General features: G+C 37.5%; 3 protein-coding genes across 3 annotated transcripts; 2 read left to right on the top strand and 1 right to left on the bottom strand.

The window, feature by feature from the left end:
* The first annotated feature begins 249 nt into the window (after positions 1-249).
* On the top strand, positions 250-3,374 carry LOC114735140 (putative rRNA methyltransferase YlbH). The gene is made up of 9 exons (XM_028922807.1): positions 250-568; positions 688-782; positions 911-1,006; positions 1,372-1,476; positions 1,606-1,710; positions 1,819-1,957; positions 2,409-2,524; positions 2,610-2,666; positions 2,894-3,374. The coding sequence occupies exons 1-9, from the start codon at positions 418-420 to the stop codon at positions 2,966-2,968; spliced, it is 939 nt and encodes a 312-aa protein (XP_028778640.1). The 5' UTR covers positions 250-417; the 3' UTR covers positions 2,969-3,374.
* Positions 3,375-6,093: 2,719 nt separating this feature from the next.
* Positions 6,094-7,824, top strand: LOC114735141 (CLAVATA3/ESR (CLE)-related protein 25). Its single transcript, XM_028922808.1, has 2 exons — positions 6,094-6,557; positions 7,495-7,824. Exons 1-2 carry the CDS (start codon positions 6,307-6,309, stop codon positions 7,532-7,534), a joined length of 291 nt encoding a protein of 96 aa, XP_028778641.1. The 5' UTR covers positions 6,094-6,306; the 3' UTR covers positions 7,535-7,824.
* Positions 7,825-9,651: 1,827 nt separating this feature from the next.
* On the bottom strand, positions 9,652-11,847 carry LOC114735147 (inactive LRR receptor-like serine/threonine-protein kinase BIR2). Its single transcript, XM_028922815.1, has one exon. The coding sequence runs from the start codon at positions 11,757-11,759 to the stop codon at positions 9,945-9,947; it is 1,815 nt and encodes a 604-aa protein (XP_028778648.1). The 5' UTR covers positions 11,760-11,847; the 3' UTR covers positions 9,652-9,944.
* Between the last annotated feature and the right edge of the window lie 4,202 nt (positions 11,848-16,049).

Raw genomic sequence — 16,049 nt, 5'->3', positions numbered from 1 at the left:
TTTATTTTTTTTAAGTTTAATTTAATTCGTTTGGACTAAATTTCAATCACTTTTCTTAGTAAAAAGGAAAAAAAAAAAAAAGAAAAAAAATCAATCTGTTTTATTGTTTTATTTAGTTTTGAAGAACTCGGCAAACAAGTTAAAAAAAAAAAAATCCGTGCGTTGGTTGTCGTTTTCCGTCGTTTTATCTTGTTTCGGCAAACGGTCCGAGACAGGCTGGTGTCTGGTCGTGAAATGGCGGGGGCGTCTTCCGCGGCTGAAAGTGGTTGTGCCTCAACACATCGAAACTCCGAAGTTCAACAGCTGGTCTAGCAGCTTAATAAACAAGTTTCCCCCCCCCCCCCCCGTTTTCCTGTCCGAACACTTTCGACGTATAACCGCACAAATTTTTCGAGCTATCAGATTCGAGCTCTGGAAATGGCGATTTCGTCGCCTCCAATACTCTCACCACTACTTGTAAATACAAAATCAAATTTTGGCTCATTATGTCCTTCATCTCTTCCTGTCGTGGATATTTGCTCCAGACCCACTAATAGGCTATCATCGGCTCTCGTCGTCGTATGTTATCGTAAGTTCGTTTTTGTTACTTTTTTAGTTTCTCCCGTTCATTTTAAAACCTGGTTGGGGTTTTCTATCGACTTCTATGCCCACCTTAATTAGGCTCTTTTATTCCTTCAATGGTTGTAGAATCGGGTAATGGATTGGCGAGTGAGGAGAAAAGAATCTTACTTGAGCGGTATGGCTACGATGCCGACGAGTTCTTATCTCAAGCTTCCCCTAAGGTATCTTACATCTCTCTTGAATTCTATGCCGAAAAAAGTTTGACATTCGCGTCTTCTACTCTTCTATGAATTTGACGTTTTTGTTCGTGTTCATTTGGTTCCCATTTCCTTTGATTGTGGCTAATTAGTTCAAGAAGAAAAAGGAACAGCCAAAAACGCGGAGAGGGCAGCCCGACTCACCAGAGGACTCTAAGCCTGCGCGGACTACGCATAAGTTGCTTCAGGTACACCTTTGCTTTACTCTTGGAAGTCTCTGAACTTTATCCGTGGATGAAGACCTTGAAATTTTTGTTTTCTAAAAGTGATTAGGTGTTGGGATGAAACACGGTTTTAAAAGTGATTTTACGGAATTGGAGCTAAGCATGACAGATGAATTTTGTCTTGTCATCATGTCATGTACTTTCAGACGTTCCAAACACCTCCAAGTATAAAATGAGTTTTGTCTTGATTTACGTTTGATTTACATGAAAACAATGCTTAAAAGTGCTTTTTGTCGTTTTCAAAGACCCCCTAAGTCATAAATTGTAATTGAAGATTCGGCATAGTTATGGCACAGAGAAATAGGATTTTATTTCCATTGTCAATACAGGTTATTGGAGGAAAGGCTCGAAGAAAGAAGTTGCTTTCTCCAAAGGGCATGGATGTGCGGCCCATGATGGAAGTGGTTAAAGGTGCAGCCTTTGACATATTACAGGTGCTAATTCCATGTGTTATATTTATATCCTCTGCACGCTGGCTCAGTTATGAATTATTTGTTGTAATTTTTATTTGGTTTGTACATTGTTTGGTGCTGCAACTCTCATTTATGCTTTAAAATCTTAAGGTGGCTGGTGGCTGTCCTGCATCCTTGAGGCCAGGGCGCTGGTTAGACTTGTACAGTGGTACAGGTTCTGTTGGAATTGAAGCACTCAGCCGAGGCTGTTCTGAGGTACCATAAAAGAGGAGTTCTATCACTCTACCTTGCTGATTCTGATAGTTTGCAGCAATCATTATATTTTTTGCTTGGAATGTCATTTTTGTGATGAAAAATTTTCAGGTGCATTTTGTTGAGATGGATCCTTGGGTTGTATCAGATGTTTTGCGTCCAAATTTAGAGTGGACTGAATTCCTTGATGCTTCAGTCATTCACACTGTACGTGTGGAAAATTTCTTAGAACGTGCAGAGCAATTTGTAGGCATGTACTCCTTTTCCCTTTGAATCTATCTATGCAAGGACACATAACCTATTAGGAATCCACTGCTTTAAAAGATAAGGATTTATGTGTGAGAAAAATATTGTTTCACGCCTTCTAAATGTGAACTAGCTTAGACGTACTGAGCTGCTGAGTTTGAGTGACTGGGAGTTTAGAGACTAAATGAAAATAACATGTAACAATGCCAGAATCCCAAATTGTAGATAAAGGAACAGTAAAAGAATAAGAGGGAGTGGAAGAAAAATCAACACCTTCACGCCCCTCTGCCGTAGAATGCTCACAAAACACTCTTGGAATCTAACGGGAAATTTTCTTTGGAACATCCTCTAAACTATTCATGTCTGCATCCTTACTGTTCTCTTTAGCCTTTGAATCTGAGCGACCCACCAAGTTATCGTTTCTTTTCTTACAAATTTGAAGTTGTTGCATGCAGGTAACAACGGTCCTTTTGATTACATTAGTGTCACCCCTCCTTATACACAAGTTGATTATGGGGTGCTGATGAGGCAAATTTCAGAATCAGTCTTGATTGGAGAAGACACTTTTATTGTAAGTTGCAGTTTTTCAACTTGTATGTTCTCAGTGAAAAGGCTTTCTGCTCGCCAAATTTATACTCTATGTTGTCGTTGTCTAGGTAGTTGAGTATCCTTCAAGAACTGTCATGCTGGATTCCTGTGGATGCCTCGTGAAGGTAATTGAAGTGCTTAATAATACAGCCTATAATAACGCTTCAGAAGCTGGGATTTTCTCTATTATATACGCAAGATGCTCCCAATATATGCTAATCGTTATACTACTATTATTTCGTAACTTAAAATGCGACCTTAATACTGCATTTATAGTTTATCATACTGTCGTGGAGCTTCAAGACATGCGCAGTCTGACCGAGTTTGTTCATGGCTTTGTATGAAACCCCAGATAACCGATAGACGGTTCGGGCGGACCCTATTGGCAATTTATGGACCAACATGGGCCCAAAAGAAGAGCAGATAAGAATTTTACGTAATGCGGGTGCTGTTAATTTGCTGGGCAATTGTTTCATCATGGTGGGTTCGACGAAATTCATGATATGGCAGTCTAATAATGGCCGAGCTACCGGTCTCGTGATGTGGGCAGGGTTTCTGTTCATGGTCCACTACAACACACCCATCGTAGGTAGTAGGAAGATTCAATCCCTGCTATGGTGAGTCTCACTTGAGTCAAATCCGCGTTTCTGTTCATGGTCCACTACAGCACACCTCTCTCTTTTTACTGTTGTTAAATTTATGAGAGAGTATCCTGATTTGTTACAAACTTTCAATGAGGGTGGTTATAAATATAATATGGAATCCCATGAGCTGAAAATATAATTAAGTGCAGAGCAAGTTCTCCGGAAATTTAGCATCACAGTTTCTTCTCAGCAAGTATTATAATACGAGTGTGGCTTGTGGCGAGCTTGGTACCGTCATTGATCAGTTGCTATTACACGTAGTACATTGCATCTTTGAAGGTGACATTAAAGGACCAAAGCAAGAAACAGCCTCTGCGTTATGCTCAGTACCTGTGTTGTGAATTTGTACATTCATTGCTTCAGTTTGAAACGATGTGCCGAATAACACCTAATTTTCCAGCTCTTATGATTTCCAACATTTAGTCTCCTGATGGACATTCACTGGGACCCATCATGTTCGGAAAATGTTCGGTAAAATCTTTTCGACTCCTTGGGATTTACGCTGCGCTGGCTTCTAAGATTCATATCATCCGCATCAAGATTATGGAAGCGAATGAAAGCTGTAATTTCATCTTGAGAATGGGCTTCTAATGATCCCTGCTAGAAAAATAATTAAAAATATATGTGAAAATGAATGCGTAAACTTCCTATAATAGGCAACTTAGGCGTTGCTAAGGAGTATTGTACGATTATCATTGTTAACATGGAGCTATTCCATATAAACAAATATCCCCGGCATACGAGAAATTAACTACATTTTTTTTTGGCAGAACTACTATGAGGTCCTAAATAAAAAAATATAATTACTGAAAAATTTTAATGATAAAAGAACAGTTTGTAATGAATATTTTCAAAAAATAAAAAACTTTATTTATTAGTGGAACTTATCAGTAATTATTTTCTCTTTTGATACCTCATTGCGGTTCTCTGCCAAATTCATAGAAATAGCATTTGAAGCATGTTGTTTATAGACATTAGGCAGAGAGAAGGCAGAAGGATAGGCATGAAACAAAAAACTGCATGGAGGAGATACAGTGTGGCAAGCTCAAAGTGGTCATCCAAAGAACTTGCAAAGCAGCGTCACCAATTTTTTGATTCAGTCACTGATAGGATAAGATTCATCATTCATGCCTTTGGTGATGCTTGACTATGATGATATAGCAATGGCGTAAACCATAAAGAGGAGAAACGGGTAAACCCAAAATATGCATCTAAATAGAAATTATAGTCAAATTGGAGAAAAATCTAAGTCATACAACCTAATCCATCAGGATGAGATGTTAAAAGTTTCACGGCAGCAATCTCTCCCACTGACGGACGAAACATGACCAAAGTGAGCACCACCTGCCAAAAATCAGAATACGGCTTACAGAAATGGTTTTAGAAAGCATCACTACGAAATGATACGAAGGCACAAGATTAAACAGATTCAAAAGTAACCAAAAAAGAAGGGGGAAAAAGACTTCATTACAACAAAGCAACATGTAAACGCCCAGTGATTAAAGTTCAGGACATGCACCGCATGGGTTGCAGCACCATCACCAAGGAAAAATGTACCCACCTTCAATAGATCTGACATTATAGACAGAAAAATGTGAAGTCCCAGGTCTGTAATAGCCTTGATTATTGAACAAATCTATTATCAGACATGGCCAATTACAGGGGCAAAAACAGTTCATGAATAAAATAAAATAAAACAACTGAAAGCCTCATCCAAGTAAAGCTTCTCGAGCTTCTTATGTATGGACGAATTCTGCAATAGAAAGGTTAAGAAGATGGGGGGGGGGGGGGGAAGCTCAGTGTGTGCTTAGAGGTAGCCACTGAGAAATGGACCAAATAACTGCGGAAAATAAAATGACTTGCAGGGAAATACAGCAAGAGCTCTTCACTTTGCTGAAAATGTGGTTGGGAAGAACAATTATTATTCCGAGCAGTTCCGCCGGAGTCCCAACGGGCTTCCAGCTTCCTAGAGCCAAACCGGATATCAGTTACGGCGTCGTTTTTGGAATTCTTTTGGGGTATTGTGTCTATCATATAATCAAGGAGTGGCAAAATTGAATTTTTTTATTAATACTCTATCATATATAAAAAAATAAATCAATTAATAATTAATTATTGTTCGGGGTAAATTGCATTTTCTATTATTTCTATCATCTTTTGCCCCTAGTCTATTTCAGAGAATTGATCCAGTTGTCTATTAAAATGTGAACCTCCTAATTAAAAAGGTCCGGCTCTATATTCACAAAAATTGGAAGTTGGAACACACGAAAACCGAATTCCGTGAATGTCTCAATGCATGTTCCCATTGGAAGAATCGAGGCCAACTCTATAGTAGTTTTCAAGGATGATGTAAAGTTAAAAACTGATAAGAAACATTTAATTAAGCCGCCATTGTTGTGAAAAAAATCACACATTGTCATCTCAGAAAACGACGAACACCGCCTCGTCAAATTATAATTTGGAAAGTAAATTTATTCACAGGATTTTCGTTAAATGACATGCCACCAGCAGGATTCAGGGGATGTTTTTTTTGTTGTGTTTCGTGTGAGCTGTTGTCGTCTTCCCTTCTTTTTAGTGAAAGTGGGTGAGTGGCATTCTATTGTGAATTGTCTCTACTCTGCGCCGGAATTACATTTTCATCATTAACATTATTGCGTGCCCCTGCATTTTACCAAAGGTTTCCATATCCACAAAAGCACCAACAGAAGTATAAGAGTGTCATTTGGGAGATTAAAGTGAGGTCCCCTTTCTTCGTTGCATGAAAATGCCCAAAGCCATTTGCCTCAAGTGGACCCCACCTCCTCTCACAACTAACTTTTCTCATTCCCTGACCTTTATATGCTCATTTATTCTCTCCTCAGCCTCTCATAATCCTAGACCCCTCCCTCTCTGTGTGTGTCTCTCTCACTCTCTCCCTCTCTCTCTCTATCCATCACTCTGTCCTCTAAATAGAGCCACTCCCTCCTTACCCTACCCGCCAAGTCATAACAACTTCACTAAAGCTTGTCCTTCTCTTCTTCATCCCCTGTGTCAATGCTAGAATGGTGTCATTGAGAAACTCTCGACTCGTTGTCTTCAATTGTCAGGGTGGTGGACAGCCTTAAAGAACTAAGACAACATTATGGGGTTTGGTGGGGTTAGGACTAGGAAGTTTCTTTTTGGAGCTCTGGTTTCTGTGGGAGTCATCTGGTTTATGTTTCTTGCAATCTCATTCAACCGTCAGACCAAAAGGACAGTTCTAGTTCCATACAATGTAATCTCCAAGCACTTGAAGTTGGTTCACATGGAGAGGCACGCCTTGCATCCCAAGTCTGGACTGATCTATGTCAGCAAGAGACGAGTACCTAATGGACCTGATCCCATTCACAACAGGTACCTACTCATTTCACTTTATTCTTCACTCTTACCTTCAATTTATCCATGTAATCCCCACTATCTATCTTTATATAATAAGATTTTTAATTGCCTAGGTGGATGTGTCTCACATTGTCTTTTATCATAGACAAGTTCTGTTTTTCATAGTTGTCCCAATGCACTTGACACCGCATATTTTGTCATTATAGCTTAATTTCTCTTTCTTTTTCTTTTTTTTTTTGACCAGCGAGCTTAATTTCTCTTTCTAGTCCTTCTCAAGAGAACGAGTTCAATAAATTGCTTCAAGATGCTACTCTTCTCTGTTTCACTTACGATCTGGTTGTGAGAAAGGCTTGAGCAGTCCGGTCATTGTGTGTTAAGGGCTAAGAATGGAATTGGAGAGAGTGAAAATAGACAGTCTTGTGAGTTTAAAACACTTTCACGCTTATCCTTTAGCTTTAGGGTGCCTCCTAGGCTTGTACAGTGTATTATCATGTTAGGTGACTTAAAAAAACAGAGGACGGGGACTAATACTGGCAACACTGAAGGGAGTAATAGTTTTCGCTCTTTATTAAAAGCTTCTTTAACAACCAATCTTTCTCTTATTTTCATGAGGAACCAGAAAAAGACATTGGGGGAAGAACTGTGTCACTTTAGTTATTGGAGGGAGGGAACAAGCATTATGTGTGGCTCCTTTTACTTTCTATGGAAAGCTTGATTAATTTATTGAAGGATCGTGAAATCACTTTTTAGCCCCATTTGAATTCAATAGCAACCCACCACACTACACATCTCTGTTCTAAGTGGGATTTGCGACTTGTTAGTACACGAAACAGAACATCACTGTACACCTTGTATCTTGTTCTTGACTTCTTGTCCCTTAATGCTTAGCTGTGCATTTTTTTTTCAATAATGATATATTCTGAATATATCCCTGGACAAATTATCACTTCAGGAGAGCGGTGAATTCTAGACAGCCTCCTACGCGAGCTTGAGGATTCTCTGAGGTCCACGTATAATACGAGGAAACAAGAAAATACGCAAGAAACTACAGATTTTCACTATTCCCATTTGGAAGGACTCACCTTGTATTTCTATAAGATATTGTTATGCCATAGTAATGCTTGTGCTTGAAATTGTAAGTGTGCTCCTTTTTTTTATATTTCCCTGAGTTTTATCTATGATCGCCATGTAAAGCAAGCTTGGGTAATGAAGTGATCAAAATTTTGAAAGTAATTGTAATGTATGTCTTCAGATTCATAATTTATGGCTGCAGGATTGCAAGAATCTGTGAAATAGATTGTGGGTATTTATTAAAATAATAATGTATCATTATGATTATCTTGTAAATCACACGTGCGAGAACCTAGAGAAAGACTGTTCTTTTGAATTTCTTTTGGCCAAAGATTGTTCTTTTGAATGCTAATGCAGTATAAGCTTTTTCCCACTCGAATCTGGAGAGAGAGGGAGAGATTCATGGATAAGAATTTTACCGCCCGGGACCAAAAACAAATTGGATCGCTATTCAAGAAAAGGCCAAGTCGTGAATCACATAATTAGGCGTAATGGATCACTTTGGTGGCACCCATTTTATGAGCCTCGTGTTCAGCCAAAGCAATTTCCTTAATCTGAAGGGACCCAGTTGAACAATTTTGTTATTCTTTTCTTCTTGATTTTAATCACTGATTTGATCATTGCATTAAATAACTTATGTTGTCTCTGATGTTGGATGTGGACCTAGCCGCTAAATTAGCAGAGAAAAATTCTGCATAACGACTTGCCCAATTCTTGTGCTCAGTAATCACCATAAATAGCCTCAAAAACATCAAAGTATCTACTTTACTTATCGGAATTGCCTACATAACTAATTTCTTGCTTTATTTATTATTATTTTTTCCGTCGGGGGACCTAAAGCTGCATTAGATTCTTCTTCTGTCTCAATCAACTTCTCTTAGCCTTATCTTCCTTAAATTCTTGAGATATAAATGAAAGATTACTTAAGAAAAGGTGTATTTTTAAGTAACCCACTAAAACAAAACTAGCAAAGGAGCAATCTCTGCCTGATGCTTTTTTCTTTATCTTTCTCTTTGCTTTTTCTTTCTGGTCTGATTTGATGATTTCTATAGATTCGAGAATGGGGTGACTGTCCAAAGTAAGTGAGATTCAAAATTTATGAAACTTTAAACTTTGGTTGCATGGGAGACAGATTCTCACCCCGTGCAGTTTCTGTTCCTCTTTTTTGAATATATTGAAAGATGCAAAACCAGATGGCTCTGCTCAAAGTTGCTCTTCCTTAGTTCATAATTGTCCTACATGTCTCTGTTTCTACAATTATCAAAAGTAGGAGGATCGCCCTGTAGGTCCCACATCTCAGCTTGTACTTAGTTTACCATATGGCAGAGAGCACCGAAACAATAATCTCACGGTGCAGGAATGAAAGAGGACTGTTCTTTGTTTTATATAAATAAAATAAAATGGATTTCTATTTACTAATCAAACGCACCATGACGGTTAAAGTCTTCAATTAAGCTTATATTTTTGTCCTTGTTCGACCTGATAAGAAAGGTACACGGAGGTTGCTTGCGTTTCGTTTTCTTGGCTAATTCTTGTGTACATTGACTGTTTCATTTCTATAGAATAACTTCGAGTGTCAGCAAGGGACGGTGAGATTACCACTGTGATTGGATTTTAAGTTGGACCTAGAACGCCATTTGTCCCTTCTCTTTTCTGAATTTATGCAGAAGAAACCTTTTCTTCATGCCTGAGAGGATTGCAGTTCAATTATTCGAGCATTTTCAGAAACTGCACCAGGGTTACTGTCTAATCTTTTCGTTCTTTTCCTTCCAGAGATACCACAAGTATGCAACACTTATAAATTACGCTAGTTGCCACTGATTTATCAATTATTTGGAACACTAGTAGCTGGACTTACTTGGATGGGTTTATTTAACATCCATGGAAAAATGTTCCACTGCATGGTCAGCTGATTTTCTCTTGATGAAATAGACATTCTTCACAATATTGTCTGAGCATTTTGATGAATTGGGCTGGGCCAGAAAATATAAAGGAATAGGAATATATCAATAAATCATCTGAATGAGATAACTATACAAAGCACAAGGTAAAGCTCCAGAGTTTCATATTTTCAGGTCATACATATGAAGTACAAAATGTTAAGCTTGTTACCAAATATCATGGACCTCGCTTGAAATCGCGCTTTCAAAAAACAAAAAGTGAAACGAACAATTTCATGAAAAAGGGGGAACTTAAAGCATAATGAGGGAGTTTACTATAACTATACTTGATTGGAACTGCTCAGAGGAATGATCAAATCATGTACAATAAGAAAATTTCTGCGCAATCTCCACAATAAACAGAAATTCATGGTGGAAAGCTACAGCAGAATTATGCTGACTCTGGCTTATTAAAAATCAATGGAAATTCATCATCATGTTCAGAGAAATTGTAGTCTTTGGACAAACTCTTCAAGGAATGATAAACCTGGGACATGGACCACCTGTCCTTGGGGCCAGAAACCACACAATTACATGCGATTTTCAGAAGCTGCAAAATCTCCTCGTCATGCCCTCTTCCACATATGGCCCTATCAATGCAATCCTTAATTCGACCAGAACTAGACAACATATGCACCCAATCAACTAAGTTACCCTTAAAATCTTCCTCTGCATTGCTCACTTCAAGAGGTTTGCGACCAGTAGCCAGCTCCAAAAGCACAACCCCAAATCCATACACATCCCCTTTTACAGAAGCAACAAGAGTGCTAGGATATTCTGGAGCTACATAGCCAAGTTCCCCCAAGTCCCCACTGACAAAGCTACTATCATTGGAATCAGATGTCCTAAGCCTAGCAAGTCCAAAATCCATTAGTCGAGCATCAAAATCTTCATCAACAACTATCACATTGGAACAAATATTTTGGTGTCTTATTGGAGGATGACACCCATGATGCAGATAAGCAAGACCCCTAGCCGCGCCAAAGCCTATCCTGAATCTCATTGGCCAATCCAATTCTGACCCAGTGCCATCTTTATGCAACAGCGAAGACAGAGTTCCATTTGACATGTGCTTATAAACCAGAAGTTTTTCCTCTTCAACCACACAGAAGCCTAAAAGGGGTGCCAAGTTCGGATGCCTGACTTGTCCTAGCCTACTCATCTCCATGCGAAACTGCTTCTCTCCAATCTTACAGGTGTTGAGCCGCTTGACTGCAAGGGTTGAACCATCAGGAAGGTCTGCTTTATAGGTAGTCCCTGTTCTTGAAGACATGATGATATTTTTAGAATTGAAATTATTCGTAGCCGCCATCAAATCTCCTAGTTTAACCTTCACAAGGGGTTTCTGAAACAATGTAACTTGAACAAGTCTGTGGCCCCTCAACCTCGCAGCCCAATCATCACTGGTTCCAACCCCGAATCCTCTCTTCTTCCTAACCAACCGCAAATGATACCACCACCACAATCCAAAAGCCAATAATAAAGAAGCAGCAGCACCAAAGACCCCAGCAGCGATGATAATAGCAAGATTCTTCTTACTCAAACCACCACACTTGGATCCAAGGGGACCCCCACAAAGTCCACTATTCCCAGCAAAATCTTCCTTGTCATAACCATTTAAATACGAAGGAATCGTACCAGTAAGATGATTATTAGCAACAGAAAATGTCCTAAGCCTAGCTAAACTCCCAAATTCGAAAGGCACGGTACCCGAAAGTTGATTATTAGAAAGAACCAGGGTATTCAAGTAAGTGCAATTCACGAGAGTAGGAGGTATTTGCCCAGAGAGATGATTATCGGACAAGTCCAGTGTTACTAAAAATGGCAACCAATCGCATATCTGAGAAGGGATCGTACCGGAAACGTCGTTGGACCCAAGATCCAGTTTCTGCAGGCTCCAACCGCAATACTTCAGCGACTCCGGCACCTGGCCCGAGAGTTTCATATCCCGGAGCTCCAGATTGAGGACCCGATTCTCCTGGGGATTCCAGCACGTAACGCCGACGAACGTGCATATGAAACCGCTGGTGTTGTTATCAAAACGCCAAGAAGCAAGCTTTCCCAGAGGATCACTGAAAGAGCTTTTGATGCCTTTAAGGCATTGCACGTCATCTTCAGCCTGCGAGGCGGCAAAACGCCACAGAAACGCCAAACTACAGAGCAGGAACAGCAAACAATTCCGAGGATCCAGCGAATATCTTGCCATAATCTGGCTACAAAAGCTTCGGTTAGAGCTGCGCAATATATGTACTAAGTTGAATGTGGGAAGCGACCCAGAAAAGGAAAGAGAGACTGAGAGAGCATAGGCTATTTTGGGAGGAGAGAATTTGAGGCCAACGGGCAATTGCGGGAAGTGGACTATGTATATTGTGCGATGTGGTGTTTGATAATGACAGCTTTGACCAGAGTTGTTTATTTATTAGGTTAAAAGAAGCTGCTTGACCAAATATTCTCTAATTTAATTCATTATCAATTGCTGGCCAAAAAAAATAATTATTAATTATTATTGCTCACTCCACTTGTTAATTATGATTAGTTACAAATGGCACTGAACTTTTTGATTAAATAATAGCATATTGCCAATTTTGTCTTTCTAACTTGTACTATTGTCCGTAGGGACATGAATTAGAATATACTATTTCCGATGCTTAATATTTAAGTTAGTTTGACTTTTAATTTAATTAGAGATGTAATATCTCAATGTATTTTATTTCTCATATTTATTTATTTTAAATAATTTTTGTCATAGTTGTACATGTTAAAAGTTTCATCGCACGGTAATTTTAACTAACAAACATAATTAGCAAAGGTATTTTAGAAAAGATAAAACTTATTTGTTATAAATAACTAACTTAGTTAGTTTTTTTAGTCAATTAGTTTTTATATTAAAGAATAGAAGCAGTAGTTTGCACGTAACACATTTTTAACTAAATATTATTGAATACAAATAACGATGTTACATGTATAAACCTTTATTTTTAAATCTATATTTATCCTTCAAGAGCCAGCAGGGTGAGACTGTAAGTACTCTTACCACTAATTAATAATTTACAGTTTTTCAAGTCAATTATATTATTCAGTGGTTTATTGAGAAATTTGAGGTTTTGACAAGAGGAAGCTTGTTGTAATTGATTAACAAATTAACAATGTGTGTGTAGATGAAGGATTACCCATTTATCATTAATCTCTCTCTTCCCCCCCCTCTCTCTCTCTGTAACAAAATTTACAACAACTTGTATCATTCGTGGTGGGGTCCTTGCAGGGGAAGCTACAACATCATTAAAACCAACAAAACAAGAAAGAAATCATCTAACATGCTGAACAGGACATTGTAACTTAGGGGGACAAGCTATAGTAGCAGGGATTATTACCAAAAGATCCATTAAATTAGTAACAGTAAATGTGTTTGCTTGTGTTCGAAATACTATAATAAATTAATAAGGTAATTTCTCACTTTCAGGCTTCTTATCCCCATCTTTCAATGAGGTAATAGCTCGCTTTTGGATCAATCATGGAGTTTGCATGAACAACGACATTAACAGCTCAAGAACAAATTCCAAAGATTTTTTCTTTTTTTAACAATCCCATGCTGGTATACACGACTTGGAAAAATATAAAGCACATTATATTAAGTTAATATATTATTATAATTAAATATATCTGCGTGGTAAAACTCGAATTAACCACTTCTTCCTTCCGCCTATCATCGCAGGAAATTTCTATGTCTAATATTTTTATTTATGGTCCAACCATTCATGACGAGTTAAATTCAAAATTTCAGCTGACAAATTTATACATTTTGAGGAAATATCTCTATTTTATTCTCTTCACACTGTAAATGCCTTTGTAACCCAATCAAGTTCTAAAATTTGGATACTGAAAATCTATAATTTTTAAACACAAATAACAACTTTTGCAGATGTGAAGTCTTTTTTATCTCGCAGCTGCTCTATGTCATTTATTGGGGAAAAGTTTGATTTAGGCGGGTAGGTAAGACATACATGTGTGTGTCTATATATGATCTAGGAAGAAGTTAAGGTTTGGTGCAGTCAACGGTCAAAAGGAAGTCGATTGATATAATGTTAAGGATGGATAACGACTCCAAACAAAAATCGACAAATTTTAAATTAGCTTCATTTGAAGTTTCTTTTTTAATGCAAGCAGAAAAGCGAAGTATATATATTAAAATAATTGCCCTTATCAATAATGAAGATAGATCTAATTAATTAAGAGATCAACCGAACATGTTCTGGCCATCATCACTTGTATAATTTTGTAATGTTCAATGAATTATTATAACCTTCTGAAGGAGGGGGTAAGTAAGTTCCTTCATTTGGGGAGCTTAATATGGATGTGTAATACTACTTCCAGTTCTAATTATAAAAGCCAGTTAACTAATTTGAGGAGATTAAAAAAGTAAGTTGAGTTAGTTATTTGCCCTAAATAAATGTTGTTTTTCCTAAAATATCCCTGCTAATAAAGTGTATTGACTAGAACTATCATTATTAAAAGGGCTACTTTGAAAAAAAAATGTATAAATATGAAAAACAAAATGGATTGGGGTCTTATATTTAGGATTAAAATAAAAGTCAAATATGATCTTATATTAAGGACCAGAAGTAGTAATTAGTAACAAGGCACTCTAAAGTTGCTTCTCTTTGAAGAAATTGAAGTGTACGTGAATTCTAAACAAATCATTAAGGGGACTGATGGCCTGGGATTATCACCATCTCTATCTCTATTGTGTCCAGTTTTTGGAGATAGATAGATATAGAAGACTTAATTGTTATTCTTTTGCTTCAAAATGAAGCAGCGTTTTCTATACTGCACCATAATCGTTTTGGGGCTATCTGCGCGTTTATCATCATAATAACTCGGTCAAAATTCTCATCTCATACATGCATCGATTCAACTCATCAATTGAATCTCAACAGCCTTGCATATGGCACCTGCAAATTGCAACGGTAATAAATAATGCGAAAGGTATTAGTATTTTTGCAGAACTTTAGCGTAAATACTACATTAGTATGTGGTGGTATATACGGAAGGAGATAGATACGCAAGGGACGGAACTAATGATTGGTGTATTCTATGTACACTAGCTTCATGTTGATCTATAATACTCTCTCTCCGGGCCTAAATATAAAATCTGATTACATTATAGAATGGACATTATATTTAAGACAAGAGAAGTAATAAGTAGCAGCATATCCTTAAAATAAATCTGTAGAAACAAAAATATCCATATACTGTCATGAAAAATCGAGGTTTAATTTTCAAATAGTTTGATGTTTTTTTTTAGTGAAAGAAGTTTAATGTTTTTGATATAAGTAATATATAATTAATTTGGTTTGAATGGAAAATGACCTTTTTCAGTGGGGTTTAGTGATTGACCATTCCGAGCAATGTTTTACGAAATTATATGTGAGCCAACGGGGTCACTGTGTCATAGTTTAGTTTAGAAAGGGATGTGTCTCACAAATAATGTAATGCAGAATGTTGATAAATTTATCCCAAGACGGTAAAGGTCCAAATTACACTAGGATATGTTCTTTGGAAGCGTTAGAAGTGAATGCGAGGTAAGTGATACTTCTTCAATCTTAAATATAAGATTCATTTTATAGTGTAAATTATATCGTAAAATAAGTTTTACATTTAGGACGGGAAGTGTATTTCACATAACAGAGCTGATTGATTATCAAGGTCAGAGAGACCAGATGATGCATTCCTCTATATGTTGTGCCAACTTGTTGTGATCTTCTTAAATAGTCCAAGTGATGGGTTGATTCATCTTCTTAATTTCTCTTCATCATCTCGCAAGCACACGGACATCCTAGCATTTCTCTCTATACTGATTTTCGATGACTTTGGAAAACAGGTTCTGGATTTCCACTGAACTTAGCCTATTCTCCACCAGAATGACGGCGAAGGCTTTTGGCATAAGTGTGGCCTGTTTGCCAAGGATCGGAGGATTAGGAGAAAAGAGACAAATTATAGAAAGAGAAGCATGTATTGGAAGAGATAATTAATTAATTATTTTACTCTTCCATACCATCCTTCCTCCAAATATCAAGTTCTGGATCATTTATGATGATCACCTTTATTTCTTGGCTTCAATGTTCATTCTGTATACTTCTTTATATCTTCCGTATATGAATATTAACTAACAATAATACCTTATTCTTTTCCCAAATTAAGGTAGTATTGTCATCAAGCAACATTCCATCTCGTGGACCCATACCTTATTCTTTTCCTCCCAATAAAGCATAGATCAGCGCGGGCCAAAATTTTTTCGGAAAATTAAGGGCACACAAAGAGCCCTTCAAGCATGTTTCTTTGGGAATTGGTTTTTCTCCGCTTTTGCCGCCATTCCCCTCATCTTCTTCGCTTTGTACGTAAATTGCGTGATTAAATCTGGATGGTTTTAAACTTGATATTTTAATGTTTTTATCTCAAAATTTTACAGTTTAAATTTATTTATTTATTTATTTATATA

The sequence above is a fragment of the Neltuma alba genome, unplaced genomic scaffold (assembly GCF_004799145.2).
Source record: "Neltuma alba isolate B1F8T4 unplaced genomic scaffold, ASM479914v2 tig00013179_pilon, whole genome shotgun sequence".
NCBI classification, from domain to species: domain Eukaryota; kingdom Viridiplantae; phylum Streptophyta; class Magnoliopsida; order Fabales; family Fabaceae; genus Neltuma; species Neltuma alba.
Note: the sequence above shows the minus strand (reverse complement) of the source record. Positions and strands in the feature narration are given on the sequence as shown.